General features: G+C 42.7%; 2 protein-coding genes across 2 annotated transcripts; both read right to left on the bottom strand.

Moving 5' to 3' along the window:
• Positions 1–23,605: 23,605 nt before the first annotated feature.
• Positions 23,606–24,619, bottom strand: CG43336 (uncharacterized protein; the record flags this gene model as incomplete). Its single annotated transcript, NM_001260193.1, has 4 exons — positions 23,606–24,009; positions 24,066–24,241; positions 24,304–24,349; positions 24,406–24,619. 4 exons carry the CDS (start codon positions 24,617–24,619, stop codon positions 23,606–23,608), a joined length of 840 nt encoding a protein of 279 aa, NP_001247122.1.
• Positions 24,620–25,297: 678 nt separating this feature from the next.
• On the bottom strand, positions 25,298–26,319 carry CG43335 (uncharacterized protein; the record flags this gene model as incomplete). The annotated part of the gene is made up of 4 exons (NM_001260192.1): positions 25,298–25,704; positions 25,770–25,939; positions 25,999–26,044; positions 26,097–26,319. 4 exons carry the CDS (start codon positions 26,317–26,319, stop codon positions 25,298–25,300), a joined length of 846 nt encoding a protein of 281 aa, NP_001247121.1.
• Positions 26,320–26,855: the final 536 nt, after the last annotated feature.

Raw genomic sequence — 26,855 nt, 5'->3', positions numbered from 1 at the left:
TTGTGGGGAAGTCGAGGGGATTTTCGCAACGTCCAAAAATCTCTCCAACTGTGTCCAGTATTCAGCATATTTGCCAATGGTTTTTCTTTGCCATGCTGGCATCCTGCTGCCTTCTGCACTCGCATGCATATCCTTGATACGCTTTTGTTGCATTATTCTAATGTCCATGTGGGGCATTGGGCTTCCTTATTGTTTTGTCCGATCTGCGACCTTAATGCGAGTGGTGGGTGCGTTCGGTTGTGGGGAGTGATTTGCATATTCAGCTGGTCCATTTTTAGCCAACTCTCAACTACGCCCACCTTGGCCATTTCCCTGCCATGGGTAGGCGTTCGCCTCTTTTAGCCCACATTCCACACTGCAGTTGGCCGTAATTAAAGGTGTTAATGCCGTTGATAATTACACTCGCCACTCGGCCCCAAATCCCCCCTTTTGTGCCGACTCTGCTATCGGGGCGGCCATAAATTGTTCGGGGTCAGGCACATACAGAGGTGTGTTTTATGTCCTGTAAGTAGTTGCTATTTATGGCGAACTTGGCTGCAAAGAAATCCAGAAAGCACCAGTTTATGGGCGTTGGGGACTGCTAAAAGCCTGATCTATTGAGGATTCCAGTTCCACATTGAGAGTTTAAGGTGTTAAATTAGAAGATTTAAGGGCAATTTACGTTTTATGGATACAATACTTAAATACAACTTAAAGTATACAAATTACTAATAAGTTTTGCCCAACCAAATAAGTTTAAGCTTATAATCAGATGAAAGTATCGCAATGTGAGCTGGATAAACATCATATAAAGTTTATCCCTAATTAACATCCCGTTGGCTGCAGGGCGTGCAATGAATATTGCAGAAAACAAATTATTGGACATCAATAACAAAGCAGCCCCCGCTCACCACTACCCGTAAGATAATGCCACACCAACTATGGCCACTTGCCCACAAAACTACTTACAGTTTTGCTGTACATTGCTCCCGGTCCCGGTTCCATGAACCCCACCCTCCCATGTCCACCCGCTCGAAAAGACCGCCTGTGGCTGAGACATATGACATTACAGCAAATCGAACAGAGTTGCCACCCAACTGAGTGAAGCAGGCCGAGGAAAAACCCATTACAAGCAGCCATGTAAACTAATTTAAAAGGTCGCCTCAAAATCACCACCGAAAGAAATAACAAAAGACGTTGGCCAGCGAAAAGGAAAGGGGGCTTCCATTTGAATGGGGGGGAGTACGGTTTTCCGGACGAGGGTTGACTTGGCTAATGAAGAAAAAGCAGCTGTCAGCTGTGCATTACAAGGCAGAAGGATATTTGCGAAAACAACCAAAATTCAATCACTCCCCCCAGCGAAGGAAAAGCCACCCCCAAAATGGAAAGCCGGGAAATGCAGGTCAAAGGCGTTAATGCACATTTGTCCAGGCCGGGAAATCTGGTGTGGGCTGGACACACTGTAACAAGTGTCAAAGCCCCACCCTGTACAAAAAAAAAAAAAAAACACCGGGGGATGGCAACGATTTATGAAAATGCCCAACAGAAAAACGGGAAAATCAATGAAGAAAAATGTGCTGAGCTGAAGAGTGAAAAAAGGGCCAACAAAATCAATTGAAAGCGAATTATAGTTGTTGCAGTTAGATAAGCTTCTCCAGCTCCCCTCCTCATGCGACACTCCCTGCCCCCATTTTTCCGATCGACGTGAGTTATGAACCTCTGACTTTTCCAGCTTCTTTTCCGACAGCTTCTTTTCTATCTGAAGGGAAAGCCCACAGGCGGCAGGACAATTTAGCTCGATGACTTTTTCGGGGGTGTGGCTGGTCAAATGGGCGAGTTTAAGTGAGAGTTGTGGGGTCAATTTGCAATCCGAGCAACTTTGCCTTGAAATGGAGAAGAAAAGGAGCGGAAAAGAAGCCTGAGAAAAGGAGGGAGTGAAAAGAAATCAAGCTGAAATCTGATGATGAGCTGCATTTCGTAATTATGCCAGGCAATTAAACGATTAAGCCTCAATGGGGAAACCAGTTAAGTTGGGGGAGGAACTGGGCACTGGAAGTGGGCATGATGGGGCTTCTCCACCTTGACTTGACCTGGCCAGAAAGAGGAAGTGTTAAGAATTTATAGGGTGGAGCAAGCGTGTAATTGAAGTGCAATCGGTGGGGAAAAGAGCGGGAAATGCGAAGAATTATGACCCAGAAGCGGGTGGAATGATGGCAGTTGGAGGTGGAGTAGTAGATGGCCAAGGAAGATATATGCGGCGACATCAGCGAAGTTTGCCAATCAACTGGAAGGATAAGTTTGCACTTAAGAGTGGGTGAGTATGAGCAAATAACCAATATCTTCGAACTTATTTAAGAGATAGTTAATATAATTTCATTAAAAACATTCTGAAACAATTTAAATACCGAACTAAACTTACTATGTGATTGCTCCTTAGAATTTTCATGAGCAGTATGTTGCAAAAGGAGTTTTGTGCTTGAATAATTTTATTTTATTCAAGACCACATTAAGCCGCACTTAAACTTGCTGCCCCACCACATATTATCCTCATTTAACTCCGTTCCCATTTCGGTCGACTATTTCCACACTCAGTAGTTTCCACACTACTTGTTTTGCCTGACAAAAGCTTTGATTTCACTCACTCCCATTGACCGCAAACACCTCCCCTCATCAGGGGACTACGACATGACCATTTGCAAGACACTTTGGCAACATTTTACAAGGATCCAGGATCGGGCAAAAAAAAAGGAAAACTTTCATTTATGTGCGATGCATGGCCATAAAAGTTTGTGCCTCAAATCCAGAGAAGCAAGTTCGAAAGTGCGAGTGTTTGTTGTCTCACAAGAGCGAGGGGGCGGGGTGGTCGGCAAGGGCGGTAGAGGCGTGGCAGGGTCCAAGGCAAACATATTTGGCAAATGCGGAAACGGAAATATTCGCACCAGGGCGAGACAACAGCCAGCAGAAGTGGAAAACACTTTTTCCCAACATCTGACAACTGGCAGTGGGTTCGCCCTTCTCGATTTTCCACCCACATTTTCCACCCAGAGTTTGCCTCTGTCTATCTGCCATTCCTGCCTTGGAATCGTCCCTTTTTCCGGTTCCTTTTTTCGCCCCTTCCTTTCTTTTCATATTTTCTAAATGCATTTTTGTTGTTCAATTTCAAACTGCGTCTGCAATTTTATTTCGCCATTTCTACCCTTAGCCCCCACCGCACCCCCTCCTACAAATGTAATTTTCCGTATTTTTCCCAGTTTTTTCCCCTTTTGGCAATGTGATAAGAAAAGTTTCTTTAGTCTATTTTTTGCTGCAAACGGATTGCGGTGGAAATTGTTAGATATCTCAATCTAATTAGGATATAATGATGGTTTCCTTTGCGGACTGAATTAAATGGTCGGTTTTGTTGAAAGTTTTTTTGAGCATCGAGAATATTTCAATTCATCACTTCTTGATTTCTTTAAAAATGCATACATATTTTGTATTGAAGTATATCAATTGCAGCTTAAGGCTTAAGAAACGTTTTGACAGACTTAAGCATGTGAAATGTTTAAAAATATATTACCCTATAACAAAAATTTAAGCAACGAATGCCAAGATTTAACAAAGAAAACTTCAGAAACTCAGAAAGGCAATCGAGGAAAATATTCACAAAGCCATTTCATAAAAATTTGAGGAGCGCCAAATTAAAATAAGGAAACTTGGCAAACAGCTGGACTGTCTCTCAAATGCAAGTGAGAAGGCCATTGAAGTCGACCACCCGCAGCGATATCCGCCCCCTTTTAGCCCCCTTTCCGCACCTCTTCGCCCCTTTGGTCGCCATCAAAGTTCGGTTTCTTTTTTTTTCGCTGGCGGGGCCAAAAAACTGAATAATTTAATTAGAAATTGCCACTTCTGTCGCATTGGACAACAAAAGCGCGGCAAATTGGCTAAAAGAGGGAAAAATCCAGGGGGTTCCGGGCCGAGCTGCGGAAAAAAAGAGTTCAGTTGAGTCGAGTCGAGTTGAGTTGTTGGCTGGCTGGCTGGCTATTGGTGTTGGTGTTGGTGTTGCTGCTTTTTGAGTGACGCATGCAGAAATTGGCAACGCTCACTTAACAGCTGCCGCGGTGGGGCGGGGCGAAAAACTGACAGCTGGAAAAGCGGGAAAGTGGGCGAGCGGGCGTGCGGGCAACGGGCTTTTACAAGTGCCAAGGCAAACACTCTTCAAGTAGCGTAGTTTAATTAAATTTCGAACATTTTTCCAACGGCACTTTACATTGTACCGGCAAATGGTGTGTGCACCGCCGAAAAAAAAGGGGTGCTAGGTGGGCCAAAGCGGGGGCTGGCTGGCACTGCGAAATAAAGTTGCAAAGTGTCAAATTGAGACAGTCTCGCACAAAGTGTTGCCCCCTTTGAGAAAGCAAAGGGGAGCGGGAAATATGAAAGCGAAAGTCTCTTGGGGAAATCGAATCGCATTTCCTTGCTGCGTTAATTGCTTTAAATAAAATGGAATTGTAGCTTGTAATTGATATTGCTTTGATGAGCATACTCATTGGAAACTCGTAATTTATTTAGACCAACATATGTTACAGACTACAGTTTCATACGCGTTTCAACATTTTCTTTATATATATAGGAAGTAATTTGGACTAAGGGTCAAAACCTTTTACTTACAATACTATTCATGTTTCTACTGCATCACCTTCTTCTTATGTAATCGTGGAATTCCTGTGAAATATCCACCGATATCAGCCAGGATTTCCCTTTAATCCAATCACTTTCACCCCATTTTGCTCGACTAAATGCCAGACAAAATAATCCATGAATTATACGCGATTGATTTGCCACCTGAGCCCGTCGACTAATTGTCCTCGGCTCGAGTCTGATTATCACCTTAATTTTGTCGGAACAGAGGAAAAGTTGGCTACACCTTTGCTTCTCATTAGGCAACCTTATCGGTGCCCCTGCTCCTCCAGCTCCTTTCGCTCCATCCGTAATCCTTTGTGGGCCCTAAAGTAGCCCATTAAACGGCAGTTTCATCCGAGCCGATCGGCTTTGTCGGCTGGCTCAAACGTCAATAAACAATCGCCGGGCAACTTGCATTGATTCCGCTACCCATTTCCACAAGTCAGTCAAACAATTAAGGCCACAATTCAGAGTTAGCCGAGAAATTATGGTGTCACCACAGCGGAGGTGACAGGCGACTTGGCTGCTCGGCTGCTTGGGCCGCTGACAAATGATGGCCCGCTCCGAAGAGGCCAGTAAAAAGTGCTGACTTGGGAGCTGGTCGGCACATGAGCAGGTAATCCTTTAACCTGCCGCACAGACAACTCAATTCTGGGGTCAAAGACAGCACACTGACAGGGCTTCGATTCCAATTGAGACATTCAGACATTGTCATCATCGTTCTACTATCTTAACTGGGGCGGCGTTTATCTAAGGCCAAAATTCTGAGGGAACAGGTAGGGCTGAGCAGAGCCAGGACAAACCAAACCAAACCTCAAAGGACACTTTCACAGGCGAGTGCACAAAAGGACACAAGACGGCGAAAACTTCATTGTGCAATTGGCACAATTAAACATAAAACCAAGTCACATCGCAGGCGGCGGCTTCTCTGAGGTTGGAGATTTTCGCCAGAAATCAGCAGAGGACTCGATCCAACATCAAAGGCCAAATTGTTTGATTGTTTGTCACAAAATGTTTATGCTTGACTGCGAAACAAACAAACAATTGTTACCTCAAAACTATTTTTAGGGCGGCAGCCTTAGAAGCCGCTCAGTTTGCCTGGGAAATCCACCGGCAATCTGGGGAATCTCTTTGAGCAGATTTTGGTTAGCTCGCGTTAATCGGGTGGGGTAAAACCGACCGCGGAAAAGGAAAAGCTCCTAAACCGCAGCCTTAACCTCGGCCGTGTGAAATGCAAAACCTGCTCCTTCTTCAAATAATTAAAATTGATGTCCGCGCTGGCAAAAATGTTTGGCTTGCGAATAGCGGAAAATTCCGCTTGCAAGGCCACTGCTGTTCACTACAGTAGCATAATTTGATTAAAGCATCGTCCTGGCGCGGAAAAGGGGTCAAAGGTAACCAACAGCGTTGACGAGAGTTGCAAGGTGAGCTAGAGAATTTATACACTTTGGAAAATCTTTATTATCTTTATTATAAAATTCAACTAATAAAGAATCAGGCACGGGGGGAAACCAATTAAATTCTTTCGAGATTGTTTGTTTATTTTGCATTGGCTCTCTTGAGTTTGTTTCTGTTTCAACTCCTCAACTTTTTGCTGAGTGCATCATACCTACTCCTTGTGCTCTCCACGAGTGTGTCAGAATATTTGGAAAATTTTGACGCAGTCGAGGCGCAAAATACCCAAAGCATGCTTCAGTCGACTCTCGGTCAGGTCGCTTTTTATGGCTCGTAATTACACCCCTTTGGGGGCTGGCGAAGCACCGATGGAAGTGGCATTAGCCATAAACATTGGACTCCCAGAGGAGCCGGGGATTCCGTGGGCTTTAGTTTAATATTCGAAAATGTATAAATATAACTTTATGACGCAGGATTTATGAAATTAGGAGCCCGAGTGCTGAAATAGAGTTTTGTGAGTGGGTCGCTTGGTTCCGTTTCGACCTTGTTACCGCAACGAATTAATGGCCGAGTATGATTCCTAACAACTTTTCTGAGAGTTTTTGAGGCTGGCCGAGCAGCGGGATATTTTCGGGAAATCGGAAACACTTTAAATGTCCTTGACCGCCAGCGGGTACCTGGGAAAATGTTCACACTCAATTATCGACGGTCGACCGACGTCATTAGCAGCAAATTAGAGTCGCTGACCCACTCACCAGGATATTGGGCACAAAAATGTTTGAAACAACATCCTATGGGCAACCATAACTCAAACGGAGTTTGATAACCCAATCCAGCATGGCTAAACTATCCGGGAAACGAACTAACGCCAATTGAGCTGTAAACTTGTCGATGCCGAGATAATGGTAGCGTGAAGAATTTCCACGCCAATCTGCAGCACGCAAAGGAACCTCAAATGGAACCTCAACCCCAACTGGGCCCTTACTGTGCATCACATGACATGATACACATTATCCTAATAATAAGAAAACGAATATAAGTTTTCAGTGTTACTGAAAAATTATCCATATCGAAAAATAATCAATAAATGTAATAATAACTTTTCCTATAACTCCAACTACATCTATCTTTAATCCCAAATGTATCTTTTATGCACTGCATATGCTCAATGCTGTGTACTGATATTTTTGTTCTCTGCGCCGAGAATCCGAATTCTGGGTCTACAATCCGATCTAATCACCCAAGATCTCCGATAGAACGGAAAGCAAGGGATCTTCCTCACAATGCACGCTTTAATGACTAATTATAGACGGACTTTGTGGAATAGCTGAAGTTGAAGCTATGTATTCCGAGGCATGTCACGCTATGATGAGTTGTCATAAAATCCTCAGTGTCAGAGTCGAAGTCAGCATCCGAGATGAAAATGAAGATGAAGTCGAAGTCGAAGTCGTAGTCGAAGGGAAGGGAAGGGAAACTAACAGAGAAGACAGCTCTCTATGGTCTCTATGGTCATGTCAAAGTTGAGGGACAAACGTGTCGTAATTGATTTTTATGGTCTTTGTCATTGTAGCTGCTTGGCCTCGTCGCAAAAGAACCCAAATGGTTTATGACGTGGCAAAGATCGTAAATCCATCGCAGCTAGCCACAGTATGAGCTTGTCCCCGTTTTCTATGAGCCCAGTTAGTAGTTGCCAATTTGTATTGCCCTTGCACATTTACGACCTTGGAAGGCTGTTAAACTACAACCTTCAAGAGATTCACTCTCAGCATGATGCATTCGGGAATTCATCTAATGCCCGGGATGACCGAGCATAAACAAATTATCGACGGTTAAAACAGTATGATATCATATGGCGTAGCTGTCAGCTGGGTAGTTGGTTTCCGATTTGGTTTCGGTTTTCCACCGACCTCTCCAGAGGTGCCAAGGTCAAGTTTCTGGCAAGGTAGCCTTGCTCCTTATGCTTCTACGGTTAGCCAAATTCGCGTTAGTCACACAGTTCTGGGGTTTGATGCTGGGCAAACTGGGCTGTATATCACTTGAAGGTTAGCTAAAATCAATTTTATGGTGAAACATTTATAGGAGTAACACGAAATTCGGAAAATTTGGTTAACTTATCGATCGTTTCACAGGAATTTAACCCAATACGTTTCACCGACTTAAAATCGCTTGAAATATAAAATTCAAAATGAAAACTGCCCAAAAATTTCAAAAGATTTGCTTTCAAATCATGCAGTTTTATTGCTTCTGCTCGTACAGTGCACTTAATTCGTGATTTATTGCGATATTAATCCAGCATTAATATCAATTCAATTGCAACAAAACCCACTCGAAACCACAACGAGAACAAGTTGCAAGCATTTGACCCAGGCCAGCGTTAATTGATTTAATTGCAAAGAAAAGCAATACGAGTGCATCACGCCCCCGTCGCCATCCTAATGCGATAACAAACAAAACGAAAAGTTCGACAAACAAAAGATGGGGGGGACTTTTGGAAAAGCGCTGGCTGGTAGTATCAGGGAAATATTAAAAATTAACAACAAAAAATAATTTCCCATAAATTCTCGTTAACGTGGCCCCTTCCATCCCATCCCCCTCTATCACTTCACGCTGCCTAATTAAAAGCAAACACATCTAGTGTCTGATGATCCCCAGGAGGCTGGGAGTGCGAGGATGAGCAGCCAGGCTACTGATAAGCGAGAGAGATGGCTATATGTGCGGAGAAAGAGAGGGTAGATCCATACTCTGTCGGCGCTTCATACAATTTGTCTCATAATCAAATATCATTTGTTAATGTCTAGCCCTGTGAAAGAGAGGACCACGGCAAGATCTGCGGGCGGCTGTCTAAGCGGAATTTGTTATATTTATGCACTGGAAAAAATATAATTAATATTAATATTAATATTATATTAATACCACCAAAAGTGAAAACTAATCAACATAACCATAAAACTAGGACAATATTACCGGTAAAGATGCTAATATCCCAACACAATTTCTTTTAGTATCTTAGTTAGATTTTCGCATTTATAACCATTTCTCTCTGTGTATCAGAGGGTGGCGTAACTTGATATGTATTTTAAATGTATGCGTAAACATTGATAGCATATTGATGACCAACTGATGATGATTATGCTGCGGTTGAGGATGTCCAAAGGCCTGGATGATGCAACCGCCTCTGTCCACAGATAAGATGCAGCTGGAAGTGGCATCCACTCGGCAAGGATCTCGCATCGATGAAAACAAATGAAATGCAAACGCCCTTAATTAAATTTCCCTTCGTTTCTGCTTTCCTTCTTCCGTTCGCTCAGGTTGCCCCCATATTATTCCTCTCCCTCCCCCCCCCCCCATTTTTGATACCGTGAAATTTCCTGGCCACACGAAGATCATCACGAAGCCCGAAGAAACGAGCGAAACTGGCGTTTTTTAATGTCTCAATTTGCCTGCATTCGTTAAAGGGGGAATCGCGGTAGAGAAGGGGCCCAATGTCTTCATCAAAACCACGATGCACAGCAAAACGCGTTAAATGAGCGATCGTTAAAAGGAATTGCGAATCGCGACTCGCTTGGCTTGAGTTCACTTTGAGTCTTGTCTTCGGAGGCGAGCTCCCTTCTTTTGCATCGCCAGCCCGGGGCAAAAACGGTTACGTACCCCTCTGATAGGCGGTACTTGCAGCACAGTGGTTCAAAGTCGTTGAAAAAGGATGCATCAATCTATTCGGAAAAACGCTTTCATATGACCAGCATTGTTAATGTAAGAAAATATATGCTCAGTGAGATGTAACAGGCCACATAACCTTCTCTTCCAGATTACTTTATGAAATAGCAGTCTACTCAATTCATTAACTTTGCAATGAATGCATGTTTTCATTGCACCTGCAACCACTGTACTTCAACGAGCTGCAGCGAAATTGTTTGCGTTGTGCAACAACAACCGCTCCACGCAGCAGAAACACCGGCATCAAAAGCCCCCACACAGCACACGACGTCACGACAAAGCACTCGCAGAAAGAGAAAGACACAGTGAGCTAAAAGAGATAGATGGATTGCCCAAGAAGTGAAGGCAACAGAACCTTGCACTCATCGTTCGTCACACTCGCTGAGAGTTTTCTGGCCCTTCAATTTGGCATTACCCTTTAAAATTAAGGAGTAACAATCATACGCAAAACTAACAAAAAAAATATAAAAACCTAATTTTTAGGTATTTTTTTTCTGAAAAAGCAATTCCACGATGCCGATTAGAAAATATTATAAGGTATAATATATAAGATTGTAGAATTATTATAAAGAGATTATAACTCACTCAAGTTTCAGGAAAATGAATACTTTGATAAGCTATTCATGAATCGTTTAAATTGGGTCCCCAAATAATAGTGCCACATTTTGAATATAATTTTAAATTATTTGTCCTTGGAAAGAGTATACATATGAGAATTTCCGAAACTAAGTTAAGTTATTTCTTGCTCTTTTTTGGATGCTAGTAGAAGTGATGCCGTTGTCGCTGGCTGCTTGCCGCTGATCTTATCGGCAATTTGTCATGCAAAAATTTACTGCCGCTCCAAGTCGCGTTTGCCAGGGTGAGGGGGAGATGGTGCGGCGGTGTGCCTCCTATGGGCGGGGGGTGGTTGGTGCTGCCCCCGTTTGTTTATAATAAAAGTTGCTTGTGCGGCTCATGCGGCAGTGTTTTATAATTTTTTGTTTCGGTTCCCTTTTTTCCCGTTTTTTGGGGGGCGGCTTCAAAGCGTTTGTACAGGATGTGCGTTGGTTTTTTTAGTGTCTCTTCGAGCTCCAACCCCCTGCCCTTGTGTGCCGCCTGATCAACTCATACAAAATGTGTCGATTAATGCGCTCCAGATGCTCTGACAGACACTCGCACAAAAACGAGAGGAGTGCGGCTGGAATGCGCCTTTGATTTGTTGGGGCTCCGCAATCCAGTGGTGGATGAGGGGATTTGGGGGTATGACCATGCAGTGACTCGGGGGGACGGATGGGGGGTGTCGGCACTGGGCTGACACTGATGAATGTCAGTCGTTTGTCAAAACGCACTGGAAAAGTGCGTCGAGTTTTTGCCGCTCCAAGGGGAATAAGAAGGCACATTTTGAAAGCGAAATGAAAACAGTAACAACAAGTGAGAAAGAAATGGTTGGGGATTTTGGCTACCAGATACCCTTTATCCATTAGTTACTCTAAGAAATTATTTTAGGGAACATTTATTTTACTCTACATATAGAGATGTTTGCGAATGATAATACAAATATTACTTGTTTTCTTCTAATTTAATTGATAAATTTGTTCACACAACATGGTGGTGAAAGTAAAAATTTAAAATAATTTTACAACAATCAACATTTACTGCTTGTATAATATTTGCGTACAGTATACCCCTATTTCTGAAAGTACCCTGCATAGAACCTAAATGAATAGCAATGAATGAATGAATGAGTGAGTGAGAGGGGCAGTGAGTAATAGGGAAGGAGTACTTGAAGGGGGGAACTGCAACTTGGGATTTGAACGCTTTCCCCCCATCGTAACTTTTGATGGGAGCGTTTCCCCATTTGAGGCTGAACTTGGGTTTCCTGAATCCGTACGTGTGTGTCAATGGATGACGCCACTCCTGGACACCTTGAATGGGTTGCTCCATGTGTGTGGCCCCCAGAGCTAAACAATGGTGCTCAATGCTCCTCATAAACGTGTCTCAGTGACGGGTTTAATTGCTGCCACCAGGATTGAAGGCGCCATGAAAAGTCAAACAGGTCACCGGAAAGTGGAAATCTAGTCAGCAATATTTCTGCCCAAAGTTAATCCATGCAGAATTTAGCCGAGAGCTGGATAGACCATCGGAATTGATCTCTTCCATCTGGTGGCCAGAAGCACTCGAAAAATCCCAGATTTCGACTACCTGCCTTCTGTTAAAAACCACATATTAGAAACAAATTATTACATTAAGCCTATTGATAAATCAATCCGGAAAATCCGTACTGCGCATGAGAAAACCCCCTAGGAACGCTGAAGCACTTGAACATTTTCCTTTCAAGATCGCTGGCCAAGTGGAAAATGTGAGCCAAACAAAAGGATTCGAGAGCAGAACAGTTGTTGAAATAAAATACGAAATGAAATATTTTTCACTAAACATTTGGTGGGTCTCCCGTCCAAAAAGGTATATAGTCATTAAGATAACAATCTGAACGACAGAGACATGAAAACTAGAACAGAAATTGTCATCAGCAAAAGGGAAAACAAAACAAAAATTAAAAGGACAACATGTGTTGCAAGGATCCAAAAAAAAACCCGTGGAGGGGTAAGGACAACAGTTGGTCTGATGAGCAATTAAGATTAAAAAAAAAAAAACGAATGAAAATTCCGAGTTGTTAAAAATTAAATAAGAATAATATTATTTTATATCCGCATTGGGAAAACCGCAACAATAGGTCGAAAAACCCAACCGAAATCCGCACAATTTTCGCAGTGCCCCATTGAGTAGTGAGTGTTGCAGGTAGCCGGCAACAGTGGCCGGTTACCTGTGGCGATTTTTGGCAGAAATATGCACTGGCTACGGTTAGATAGATGATTGAGTGACTTTCACGGAGAAGAAAGTACAGTTAGAACATCGTGAAAGGGACGCAATTAGGCATGCCACATGGAACTAATGCATTTTCGCAACCGCAGAAATCAATTTTCAGCGCAGCCAGGGAGAAGCACTTAAGATAAGGTCTTCAACGCTTCCCTCGGACAAGGTGGGATCTTTTCAGGGAGGTCCCCCGAGAGGAAAAGCGCTGACAGCCGTCGAACATGGCACACTGGATATTGGATTGATGGGTGTCACGGGGAATTGACATAACAAATGTCACCCCGGGCGATCGAGGTGCTCTCTCTGTGGTTTCCTGTTTGTTTGTCCAGAATTCTTTGTCAACGCTCTCGAAAATTAAATAACAAAAAGCAGAAATATTTTAGAAAATACAAAATAAGAATTGTTTTACAGTTCATATCGTGGACCGCTGGGGTGGTTTCCCCAGAAACATGTGTTTAGTTTACTTCTCCAGAACTCAATGAGCTCTGGATGTTGTGTGTTTTCTCTCGATTTGTGTAACAAATTACTGAAAGCAACAGATTTTTAATGTAAATATAATTGTATAATTATATAATCTGTAGCAGATGTGGAAGCTGACAATGGGGGCTTATTCAGCAAAAAGGGGGAATCACTTTTAGGGAGTTTGTTGCATTAGTTTGGGGATTCTAGATGACAGGGATTAATTTTGGGAGGTGTGTGCTGTGTCGAAAGGAATAAAAGTGTCACTTTAGGAATTTCAAAGGATAAAAATGTCTGACGCAAAAATTTTTCCTAAAACCAACTAAGAAAACAAGCGATAGTGTGGGAAACACAAACAATTATTTCGATTTTGCTGTAAAGCTTATAAACATTTGTAACTAATTGGATTTAAATTGGGTAAAATAAAGAAGAATGCATTTCGAATCCTGCCAGACTGCGCTTCACAAAATAAGACCAATAAAATCTGAGTTATACTGCTGCTCCAAAACCAAATAAATCCCATACATATTCAAGCGATCATGAATCGCAGCTGCAAGGCAGCCAAATCACATGGACACGCCCCCACTAAAAACCCAACTCTCATTCGTGTGCTAATCACGAGAAATTCAATCGAAAAAAATACATATATATATATCGCATATAGGGATCAGATGGGCAGCAGAGCCGAGAAATCACGCGCCTCGCAGGAAGCCTTTGTCCAAAGTCAGAAATTGGAGTGGAGTGCTTAGCACCCCTGCGGTTAGGGCATCCTCATCTTTGGGCCTCATCCACAGCCTCAACCTCGGCGATCTGACGATCCGAATTAATTTCGAAACACTTCAAAGCAGGCACGACGCCAGCCAGCCAGCCAGACTCTCGGATGGAAATAAATTAATTAAATATGCCCAGACCTGCTCCGACTGCGGAATCGGAATCATCGGGCTACCCGGAGGCAGAGTTTCGATCCTCGTCCTCAGACGCTGTCAAGAGTCCCGACTGCGGACATTGTTTGTGTCAAATTTTCAAATTTAGTTGTTAAACCCGAAAAACAAGACAAGCAGCCAGCCCAGCGCCCAAAACCAGCCAAACCAGGCAAAAGTTGGGAACCACAAAAAAAAGGAAGATACGAAAAACAAAAGGCGTCGGATCACATCACTCACTCTATCCGACTTCCAGTCCCTGGGTAATTATGGGTTATGCAATGGCAAAAAAAAAAAAAGAAAAACACAAGGAAAATCGAAATACCAACTCAAGCCGCTCCGTCTCAAGGGGAGAATTTCCAGTAAAAGGTCCCATTGAGTTCGAGGCTACACAGAAATTTAGACATTAGACACTTATTGGCAACAGGGGCAGGACCCCTCCGAACGTCCGAAAATTGCTGTTAGCAGGTAGCCAGGAGCTGCCGATCAGCTCTGGCCACTGGAACAGCTTCTCCTGCCCACTGGCTTACTAGTGGCTTCCCAGTTTCCTTTTTGCATCTCTTGTGGATAACCTGTCATTAGCTCTGGGCGGGTTTTTTGGGCAAAGGGAGCATCGAACAACGAGCACCTCGGCACCTTCCTCAGTTTCCCTGCCACTGCCCCGCTGCGTGTTGCATTGAAATTGAGATGTTGCAGGATGCACTTGATGGTCAGCAGGGAACGGTTTCACTGTCTGAAGTCCACGGGGGCACAACGGGATATGCACATCGGTTATCGATGGCTTACAATCAGATTTCGACCAGACTCTTCAGTTTCCTATTGGTGCGTTCCAGCACGTGCAATTTCGGGCTGAAACTGATTGATGAATGAATGACACTTGGGGAAATTTCAAATGATTTTGCAAAATGTAAGCAGCTGGTCTTCATTTCTGGTCTAAAAAGAAAACCCATTTTATGAACATACTAAGAAACGATTATTTCAAAGATTTTCTATATTGAAAGTATTAACATTTCATTATCATTAATTTGCGATCACTTTTTAATGGTAATTTCAGCGCGATGCTGTGCAATTTAAGGAATTCCATCTGCCCATCGCGATATTACCCATTATGATCAGAATATACCAATTATGATTTGACAGTGCTGCTCTTCAGTGCGACCGTGTTTTGGTGGATGGAGCTGGAGCCTCTGGTGCTCCCACTCCACTCGCCAACTGCATCCATTGTTGGCCTCAATGGAGGCAAATTGTCAAAGCCTCAGAAGAATCGAGGAGTGAATCGGCGGGTGAAGCACGGAAAGAATATTCAAAGTATCTGCAAGTATTTTGCATGACATTCCCGTTAAAAGGCAGACATCAAACTGAATGGGCCTCGATGGGGAGGATGGGATGCAGGAGTTGCGCCTCTCGTCTCCAAGTCATCCTCGGAATATGGCGATGATGAGTACGATGATGATGATGATGATGATGATGGCTTGGGTGCCTGGCCCTGGCGTTTTACGGCTGCAGCTAATAATGCAATTTGCTGTTGGGCTCTTGGCTGCTCCTCGAAAAAGTCGCATCATTTGACAAGACATTTATGCGGCACTTGTGGCACTGCCATTGCACTTGCTAAATTAGGCGCAACTGGCGGAGTGGCAGCTCCTCGTTGCAATTATTCAGCTATGGGCAGCCATTTGATTTGATATGTGCCCCATATGGTTTGACAAGTTGCTGCAGTAATTGTGTCATTTGTGGTCTGTTGGTGGCGGAAACTAGAATGATATTGCATTTCACACACCCACAGTCATCGAGTGGACCGCAATCCGCAATTTCGATTGAATTAAGCAATCAGGAAACCAAAGCCAGGACCAACCGCCGAATCTAATTAAGCCCCATTGAATTTAATTTTTCAATTTGGTAGGCCAACAATTATGAAGTAACCTTTCATAACCGATAGGTGCGTCAATAAATATATTACACGAGAGTAATTGTATGCATATTTAATTTGGGTTGTGGCAAAAGTTGTTTGTAATCCTACACTAATTTCACATTTAAGTGGCCCAATTCGATGATTGAATAAACAGGACATTCAATTAATTTACACAGTTTGCCAATTACCAATTGGTTTTAAGCCACCTTGAATAGTCAAGAAAACATAGTTAATCTCATAAGACTGCCAAGTGTTTCTGTGCTACATTTAGGCCAAATATAATTTCACATTTGATTGCATTAATTTGGCCAGATTCTGTTTCATTGGTTTTCAGGCCCAATTCTTTTTTGGCCGAAGTCCCTGGTCCAATTAATTTTGTTTATGCGCTTCATTTGATCCCCTCGAGATGAGGCTTCATTTTTGGACAAATATATTTATTTCAGATACATAAATTTATGCATATTTATGAAGCAAAATTTATTTTATGTCCATTTCGAATGCAAACAAATAACAGAACAGAACTGCCAGCAAGCTCTCCAAGCTAATTCCCCAAATCCCCGAATTAATAAACCAGAGTACTCGGAGTCCCCCAACAACATGTAGGGTGCAAAAAAAATAACTTCAACCGGAGGACAGCACGCGAATGCTGGAAAATGGAAAATAAAAGAATAAGCAAGGAAAAACTTGACAGCCCCAGCAATTTACATGTCGAAAGAGACAGGCGAATTCCGAGGGAAAAAAGCAACCGATTATTAGATAGAGATACATCTAGGTAATACTGCCGGCTGAGAGAGTTCCGCAGACGGAGCCAGAAATTAGTTTGTGTAAACAAACATGTCAACATCCACATTTATCACCGACAGAACGAGGGCCCTTCCTCCCCTTCAGCTCACCTGTCCATCTGTGCACTGAGAGAAATAGTGGTTGCTACCAAACTGACAGCAATAGGTACTTCCTCTGCAACTAAGATACAATTTCCTTAGGGTCTGCTTTGCGATACAATTTTCATAGTCGGCAATTAATTTTTCCAGTGTATCAAGAGGTCCAGTTGCTAGTTATGCCGCAGACTGCTACACAGACCTTAGAATTCCTGGAAACCGCACCGAACTCAAGTCTGCCTTATTGTTTTTATTTTTATGGCGCAATGTCAACACTGAATTTTTATTCCCCATCCAAGTCGGGGTATTGCAGATGGAGTTCAGATCCGGGGACGTGGACAGGGGGCGGTACGGGTACAGGTTACCTGTGGACCTGTCACGAGGCTCTGCTGTCCTAAACAAAGACATTATTGATGCCCAGATGACTTCGAGTTGATAACAGAGAGCTCAGCGTACTTGGAGGCAGTCACTCAATGATCAGATAAGTGAGATGGCTGGACTCTGCAGTCGAGGGAGTCTGTGATCTCCGAGAGACACACGCGATGGGGACTCTGGGTCTCGGGACTTTGCTCTCCATAATTTATAGAAGGTAGTCAGGTGAAGTCGGGGTCCAACATCGATTTCCCCCCCTGACAATTACTTTTTGAGCTGCCAGTCAGGCGACTTGTTGACATCTACTCCTTGCATGCGAGGTTCTGACTGGAATCTCCTTGGGATCTCCGCGGATCGATTCGTGTTTGTTTGCTTTGTTTGGTTGTCACTTCGGGGGGCCTTTCTGGGGGTAATTGGATATTGTAAACAAGTTGTAGTAGTAGCCGGTGCCAATGGGATGCATTTTCCCGGCTTATACTTATTTATGAGTGCGATGCTGGGGTGTAGATATGAATAATGACCGAAGGGAAAGCCATAGATCGATGGGTAAGAAAACATGGAAGGCGACGATGCCATGAAGGGATCTATTTAAAAATGTATACGGCTCGACATTCCATGAGTGCTTGTGATAGGAAATAAAATAGTATCTCTTCATAACTATAACTATATCCCTGAGCGAAAGCATGGTGAATAGTTCTTGGGATAATTTCAGATACCCTCACGTTTGAACCCTAAAACACACTATCTTATTCAACATGTCAATCTATGCCATCAAACACCTAAGCCTAGCCACACAAAATGATTTTATTAGACCCACTTCCTGTCTGATCGAGGCGCCGAAAAATAATTCAAATATTGACCACAAAAATCCTCAGAACAGAGGTTAAAAAATAAAAACGTACAAATAAAATAAATAAAGGAGGAACCACTGACATTGCTACCGATCGATCGTCTTGGGTAATCCCATCCAGAGCTCAGCTGAGATCGGTGAGCAATGGACTGCAGATAAGAAACGTTCCCAAAACCCGAAACCAAACCGATTCAGCTCTCCATTCAGGCGAAATTGTCAACGATATAAACGATCGCATGTGTGCGGAGGTAAATATTCAAGTAGGACGATTACCGAACAAAAAGGGACAACAAAAGGAATTTATGACTTGTGTCACTTTCAGCGCCATCAACCCGTAACTCAGACGCCGCCGGACAACAACAACCCACGAGAATTCCACGTATGCGCGCCTGGAAATTAAGATACAAACATGCCCAAGGAGCCTCCGCCAGGAAGATCGCATCTAGCCAACGATCGCTCAAGCGTTCCTCGCTGGTCCTCAAGCCTTCCCATTCCCATTCCCGTTCCGAATCCCAATTCCTGGTTGCCATCCCTCCCGATTACCCGATCCCGCCACCATTATCCGCCTGTCGTCAGCCAGGAAGATAAGTGCGTGGCGATAAGCCAGACGGACGACAAACGACATCAATGCGTTGGGTTGCGCCTCTGCCTGAGACTTTGGGGATGCACTGGGAAAAATATAGATGGAGCATGTTACTGCGTTTTGATATATTTAATTTTAAACAGTAAGAAACATTGCGGAATGATATGATAAGAAACCAGCTCCAACTTCAATGCTCTCTTATAGTTTGAAAATTTCTTTTATTGATATTCGAGCTTGACAGCTATTGTAATTGTTTTTCCCAGTGTCGATTTCACAATGATCTCCAGCCTTAGTCTGAGCTCGAGCTTAGGATCGGAGACTCTGCCACGGGAGTCAGTGGCGGAGCAGCTGGCCAAGCAGAGGCGGGTCTCCCCATCTACTGGCCATTCAAGGAGTTTGCACAATTGAGCACTTGAAGGTTCGTCCACGGAGAAGGGGCGTTGTTTGTAAAAGGGATTCCCGGTAGAGAGAAAAACGTGTGGGCTGGTCAAGGTAAACACAGCAGTTAAGAGGTTGCGATAATTCAGGCAGGTGCTGGTTCGGCTTTGGGAGCACTCCGAAGATGGATCGTGAAAAAAGAAGCCATCCAAGACGGTTATCACATACGAAGGTAATATTAAGTATATCAATAGTATATCCTTAAGTGAGATTAATCAAGCGCAGGCAGCATTGGATCCCCCTTAAGCGCCAACCATGATTGTCGTGCCATTCTATCATCAGGCCATTTAGCGAGATAAGAAAATATGCTAAAGGATTCTTAATTACTCTCAAGTGGCAGTGGTAACCAAAGCCAGACACACTTATTGTCGGCACATACACTTATGTATGGAAAATCGTTTAAGGAGATTGGAACCATTACAGACCGGCACTTTAATGAGGTAGATCCACACACTCGGTAATCGAGGGAGTTTGGCTACTAGGATAGATGGCAGAAGGTAACTTATCGAGAAAACAATTACTATTTACAGGCTAATTGCGATGCTTATCCATGTGAAGCAGATGAATGAGATAGTGGAAAGGGCCTGCGATACATATCCAGCAATCAATATAAGCCTCAAATTGTCATCGAGAGTTTACATAGCATTTCTGCACTTCGAATCCCTCGACCGGAATTCCCCAATCGAAATCAACAATTTATTCATTTAATGCCGGGCATTCGCTGCTCATTTGCCATGATTATTTGCATAAACTGGCCCCCAGACTATCCATTTGATAAATATTCAATTAGGCATAGGCCGAGTGCAATTCAAAATGTGGCAATATAATTTTTATAATTTTCCACTAAACTGAATTTTTGCATTTTACGCATTACACATGGCACAAATGCAGCAGAGATTGAAATTACAAATTAATCGACTGGGATTTGCAATGCAAAAATGGTTGAATTTGTAATCTGAACCGTGGTTTTATGCCACAATAATAATGAGTACTTTTTTGTGGCGCCACCTGGACTTCAGGTCTTCAAAGGGCCCGACTTTTGAGAAGACGCTAATTAAGTTCCAGCTTTGTAGGCTTGTTGGCACTTCCCGTCGTTAATTTGGCTGAATCTGAACGTTTTATTGGCCATCGAAATGCAATTAAAGCCCATAAAAGGAGCCTTAAATAAAATTATGTATATGGCCAACATATGCCACTTCCATGGCTCGTTGGCTGTTGCATCTTTAAGGCGGCGCCAAGTTCTTTGATTTCTAACACCTTTTCCCTTTTTGTTGCTTTGAATCAGAATCGACTGCCTTCTGTTCTGAAGTGTGAACATTTGGTGTGAACTTGTAAGAAAACATTTGTTAACAATGTGATGTCAGGCTGGATGTTTGTTTTATGGATTGGAAGAAAGAGTTTCGGATCGCAAGTGTTGATTGCGATGCGAATTGATTCGTGAATAAGATTTATTACATTTATAACATAAAAATAGTGAATTGATACATCTGCTTTCTTAGGAAAACGCGATATACATATATATCTCGCCTATTAATTTACAAGTGCATTTACTTCGCCTCAAGTTTCAATTAACATTTTTATAACCCAAACAGCAATCATAACTCTATGAAACGAAATAATATAGATGCACATATCTGCTCCGATATACGATTTTACGATTCAAGTTCATGAGCAATTTTAACGATTCCTCTGACTAATCAAGTAACATGACCAAAAAAATGGATGGGGAAATTGGGTTGGGGAAACCCTTCAAACAAAAGAAACATTTCTTATGCATGTAAGTACTCCAAGTGATTACAAATTTTATGTGCACTCACTTCAGACGATGCTTTACGAGACCCCAAACACTGCTTTTGCATACAAATTCGGTTCTAAGTATCTGTATCTTTGTACATATAGTGCGGTGTAGTCGAGAACATTTTTAATGACACTTGTCGAGGAATGCGTTTCACTCAAATCAAAAACACAATTTGTGCATTTTTCCCTAAATGATTTCTCCGCTGGGTCACATCTTTATTGGATAATGTATATTTATATATTTGGTATATGCGGTTATATAATTTTAATTTCTTTTCAAAAGAAAACTGCCCATAAAAGTCGAATGTGGGGGCTATAAAATGGCGAGATCGGGCCGTGGCCCTTGTTGTGGCCAAAAGGTGTGAATTTCCTGGGCATTTCACCCAGCTGAAGGAGCAAAGGAAAACGAAAACGAAAACTGTAATAAAAACTTTCCGACATTAAATGTTTCATTCTATCCATGGCACTTTATGAGTTGGCAATTTGATTTGTATCATCAGACGTTTTTTATGGGGATATTTTTCTAAAAGGAAATCTCTTCCCCTTCGCCGCGTATTTCTCATATGCTCTTCAAGCGATGCCAAAATATTAGCTGCTGCCTCTTGAGCAATTTCACGAAACGAATTGTAATCATTGCATTGCATCTAAACAGACGCAAGACGAAGGATCTTCAGCGGCGGTTACTTCAAAGTCCTCATAGAGATCCACAGATCGCTGGGTTCTTGCCTCCCGGCATGTGGCAAACAGATGAGAACCTCAAGATGAACCTTCACTTGAACCTGCACAGCCTAATGAAGCCATTAGCAGCGCCTTATCGCAGTGCTCAAGGATCCTCGAAACGAAACAAGTCGGAGCACAAAAGGTCCGTCTAAGTATTGTTCTTGCCTTTATTCGAATTCACCCTGCCCTTTGTTGCGGGGCAACTAATACGCCTAAATTAGATCGAGATCGAGGTGCTCGGTGTGCCTGTGTGGCAGCTGTTGTCCAGGATCCTCCTCCGTCGAATCGCCAGTAGGTGTATCCTGCCTGACTCTTGCGGCCAGCCATTAACTTCACTTTCGATGACTTAATTCCTACTCTTATTTTGGCAAACACAAATCATGCTGAATAGCACCTGATACAGTTGCCTCATTGGCAATTATCGGTTGCAAGATGCCCATTTCAAAGGTCCTGAATTATTCGCCCTAAAGCGGATATGCCAGAAGAACTGTGTGATTTATTTTGTATACATAGGTACATATGTCTTCAAAAAAGGTTGATTCCTTTTGAATATTCGAAATTTATAAAAGCGAATTTTAAATTCAACTGAATTTTTATAATTGTTGCATTTAACTGCATAATAGATTCCACGATTCTAACACGTATAGTTATGATTTAGCGTTCTGATCCTAAGACATATAGTTATGATTTAGCTTCCATATGCTTGTCTAACCGCAGACATAAATTACATGGAAAATATTTGCCGCTCTACAAATATTGCGGCACTTAAGCACAAATGCTGCCACCCACCGGGCACCCCTCCCACCACACATCCCCCTGTAGCACCCCATCTTCCTGCTGCACCACCAATGTCGCAACACTTTCCAGACAATTGCAATAGCGAGTGCAACAAGCGTCGCAAAGTTGCAGCCTCCGCGCCTCACGCATGTTTTATTACTTCCGCGCACTTTCGCTGCGGCAGAATGTGGCATATAGTATAGTATGTGTGTGGGAAAGTTCTCAGTGCGTTTAGCAGTTGGTTAGCGAAGTACCAGGAGGACGAGGAGTGCGAGGATGTGTATGTGGAGTTCCAGGCGCGGGTCTACATAGAGGAATAGGAAGTAAGCTTCCTTCATCCTCTGTTGTCTCTGGCGATGTTGCCACATTTTGGCGGTGGCTGCGAATGGTTTCCTGTCGGAAATACGTTGCCACAAGTGTATAAATGCACTGCCAGAAATCAGACTAGGGATAATGTAATATATATAGAGATTAAATCTCAAATCTTTCAAAGGATACCACTTCGAAGTACTTAAACAAACGTTGGTCATGGTTTTAAATATTTCAATGCGTATTCTTTAACTTATGAATAAACTTTAAGACAAGTGAATGGGGAGTGCCCTCTGTGTATGGGGACACATGTGGCGCTCAAAAATGAATAAAAAACTTAAGGCTGAAGATGCAGAATCCGTGCCAGGATACACCGCCCAGACCCTGGCAACTGTTCACTTTCGCTGTTTCCCCCGTCATTTCCTCCCTGCCTGCTGGCTTTTTCATATTTTTCCCTTTTTGCCATTAAAGTTTTACCGCGGCATCTGTCACTGGAGCGCAGCTTTAAAGTCTGCTAAATTTTAATTGCCTTTGCGAATTTGCAGAGAGCTCAAGAAGAAACTGTCCAGTAAATTTACGAATAAAAAAAAAAAAAAATGGAGCAAATGAAACTCCATTTTTTTGTGTTATTTTTTCCCCTTTATTGCCGCCGTCTCTTTTTTACGCCCAGTTGCAGGTTTGTGGCCTCGTTTTGGCCACAGCTCCCTAGCCATATATCAAGAATTAATTAGCGTAATGCATTCCGTTGGAAAACTTCCTTTTTATGGCCCACTGATTGTGAAAAGTGTTTTGCTATTACCAAAAATGGGGGATTTGCATTAGATGTGAAGCAAATGCAAAACAAGCTTTTGTAGAATGACAATTTTAGGGCTGCGTTTCAAACTGAAAGTGTTTTCAATAAGTTTTTATATACAAGCATTAAATTATTAAATTAAAAATCTCATTAAAGAGCTATGAGTCGTTTATTTTTTTCATTGAATCATTTCAGGAAAGTAGTTATTTGTGGTAGTTATGCACTGCGAGAATCCAGTCGACATAGCTCATCACATCTGTAAAAACGCTAACCATCACGCATTGTGTGTTTGTGAAGCTAGCGATTCCCACCTGGACGAAACGTTTCGATTTTCCGTACGGGATCAATGCCCCAACCGGACCGCCGGAATCGCCGTTGCACAGATTGCTTCTCTCGTTACCAGCACAAAACTGGTTGGCCGTCAGGGATAGTGTGGCATACCTCCGGCAAACCTCCGGATGTTTGCGAGCCAAGTCGACGGTCCTGAGCTTGGCACTGTCTCCCTCAGATTCCGTCTTGCCCCATCCAGTGCCAGTCAATGGGTCCAAGGAGTCGATGTACTTCCTCCATCTGGGGTCTATTACAATACAGATGGGCCTTATATTATCTGTATAGGATAGAGTGTTAGTAAAAGGCATATTTTTAGTCTACATAGTGTGCAACCTGTGTACTGCACTTTTCTGTACAGACGAAGAATTGCTATATCGTAGGCCATCGTCATTGGATTGTAATGTCGATGCCGGAAGCCTCTCTCCACCATAGCTTCTATTCTATAGGTACAGTAACTATCGTGACACATCTCATACTCCTCTCTGTCATACTCTCCTAGCCGAGCTACTCTACAGGATAAAATTATGTTATATGAACTATATTTTTAATGATTTACTAGTTCAAAACCTACAACTCTGTTCTATCAAGGAAGCAATGCGCGGCAGTTAGTACCAGACCTGCACGAAAATACCAAGATTACAAACGGCTGGTCGAATAGGTGCAATTTACCTACGATTCGTGATCAGAGATCCGCCACAAATGAATCTTCCGTCCGTTGAGTGGAGAAAAGCCATCCAGGGACTCGAAGTCAAGCTGGCCACAGTTCCATTCTTGACCCGTGGAACACTGGGGCTATGAGCTCGAATCCCACAGGCCATGTCAAGAAATTGAGTCGATCCCAGAAGCGGGAGTAGGAAAAACGTTAGTCCTACCACAACGACATTCATTTTGCAACTGATTGGTGATTCGTTGGGATCTATAGCCACCACCGTGCTTATCATGCTTCGATTATGGGGAACTTGTTTATTCACTGAAAGTGTGTTTATATGTAAAATTATGGGACTTATCGGGAAGCCAGAGTATTTATTATTTAAAACTCAGTTGATTCGGATTTCTCAGAAATCCTTCTGAAGAAATCTGAGTGCTTTTCAATTTATATTCTGTTTTGCCAAATACGTAGAGTGTCGCAGAGTAACAGAATCCTGTCCAAAGATCACAGTTTATACCCTAATATCTAATCACTTTCACTATTTCCCCAGGTTGCCCCATAGTTTGCCCATAGTTTATACTCACCAAAGGGTACATTGATTTTAGTCAGAATAGATTCTCGACCAGTATCAAGAACAGTTTCTTGGTTTTAAAGGTATCGTCATGAAACTTTCCAAATGTCTTCTACCTCTTGATATATAAGTCGAACATGATATATATTTATGAAGGAAAATGAATGTACCATCTAAAGCTCATTTCTTTCTGAGTTCTTTTTAATCCTAAAAAGATATGGTCTTCAAACGCATTAAATATGAAATACGAAGCGACTAAAGGATCTCTTGTTTTAACGAATTAATTAAATATTAAATATGTATTTATTTTCAAAATAGATTCCTAATGGTAATAATTAATAGAAATTATTTTCTATATTGACTCACAACCATATTAATCCATCCGGAGTAGGTGCTCAGATCTGTATAGATACTCGGTGAGCGGCATTCGATATCACCGAAGCTTGTTATCCCGTACTGGACGAACCGAAGATCTCCATAGTAGTTGACTACACCTCCAAGTGGTCCGCCCGAGTCGCCCAAGCAAGTGTTGGTCTCCTTGTCTCCGGCACAGATTTGACCCTGTGTTATCGCGACGTCATACAGTTTGCTACACACATTCCTATTCATCACTGTGATGGGGGCTTCCTGGAGAAGATGTGGATGCATTCTTTTGTCAGCCAATCCCCAACCGGTGGCCATGAGCGTCATACCGTCCTCCAGCAAGAGTCTCACCGCCGGGTCCAGGATAATGCAGATCGGCCTGATGTGATCTTGCAATGAAGTGGATCATGTTTTTTATTTTGGAGCTAATTAATGGGTGCGAAATAAAAGCTACCGTAAAATTTCACAGTTCTCGCAAGGCGAATCATGGCGATGTCGTTTAGCATGATCGAAGGAGTGAAGTACTTATGCTTGATGGCCATGCTGACAGAGTAGTCCTCAGCTGTGATCTGGCACATGGATCCGTCACTTCGTGTAAGTCCACTTCCTCCCAAACGAACTGTTCTGTAAGAGGAATTAGTTCAGTTTCCAATTAAGAATGGATTCTAGCTCGATTTACTCACAAGTTTTTAGACGCTTCAATGCAATGGGCGGCCGTCAGGACGAATTCTGAGCTAAAGATTATTAGTGGTGTGCTGAAGAGGATGTCAAATATACTAACGATTGGTTATCAGTGTGCCAGCGCAGAAATAATGAAACTCGTTGTACAGATAGGCCATCCAGGGATGGGAAGTGATCTCAGCATCACTGCCGCCGATGATTCTCGTTCGGTGAAAGGACGGCATAGTCCGAATTCCGCAATTTGGCTCCAGAAGTCTAGATTCTCCAAAGCGGCAAAGCCACTGGCATACTGAGATTATGACGAGAAAGGCAGCTGATTTCATCGCGACTCAAATAAATAAAATGAACTGAGGTCTGGGCTAATCGTGCGATTTTATTAATATTTACATATACTCAATACTACGGGGAGGTTATCACCAAAGTGAAGTCACTTATTAACTTGTATACTCAAATAACCAGTACACTGAGTCCTTTATTAAAAATATGTAGCTGATGTCGGAAAGTGCGTGGTCAAAAATAGTGGCATATGAAAAATATATCACATTCTTTGCATACCCATTTATTTAGTGCTTATTGAAATTAATTCCAGTGAGTGGCAATCTTTCAAGAGCTTGATGTAAAAGGATTTCTCTTAACCATATTTGTCAATTTGTGAAGACAGTCCGTTTCCTTTTAGCCAGTATTCGTCGACATCCGAGTTGATTGCAGGTGAGATGCCTTAATTAAATTTGTGGCAAATTAAAGGCGCCCTTTGCCTCTTTAACCTGTTTTTGCCCAACCCAGTTGGTCATGACCACGCCCACTAGGGCCAGAAACGTGGCTGTTAACAGGAGACGATGACGATGATGTCCTCGCTTTC

The sequence above is a fragment of the Drosophila melanogaster genome, chromosome 3R (assembly GCF_000001215.4).
Source record: "Drosophila melanogaster chromosome 3R".
Lineage (NCBI taxonomy): Eukaryota > Metazoa > Arthropoda > Insecta > Diptera > Drosophilidae > Drosophila > Drosophila melanogaster.
This window is presented reverse-complemented; position numbering and strand designations above follow the sequence as displayed.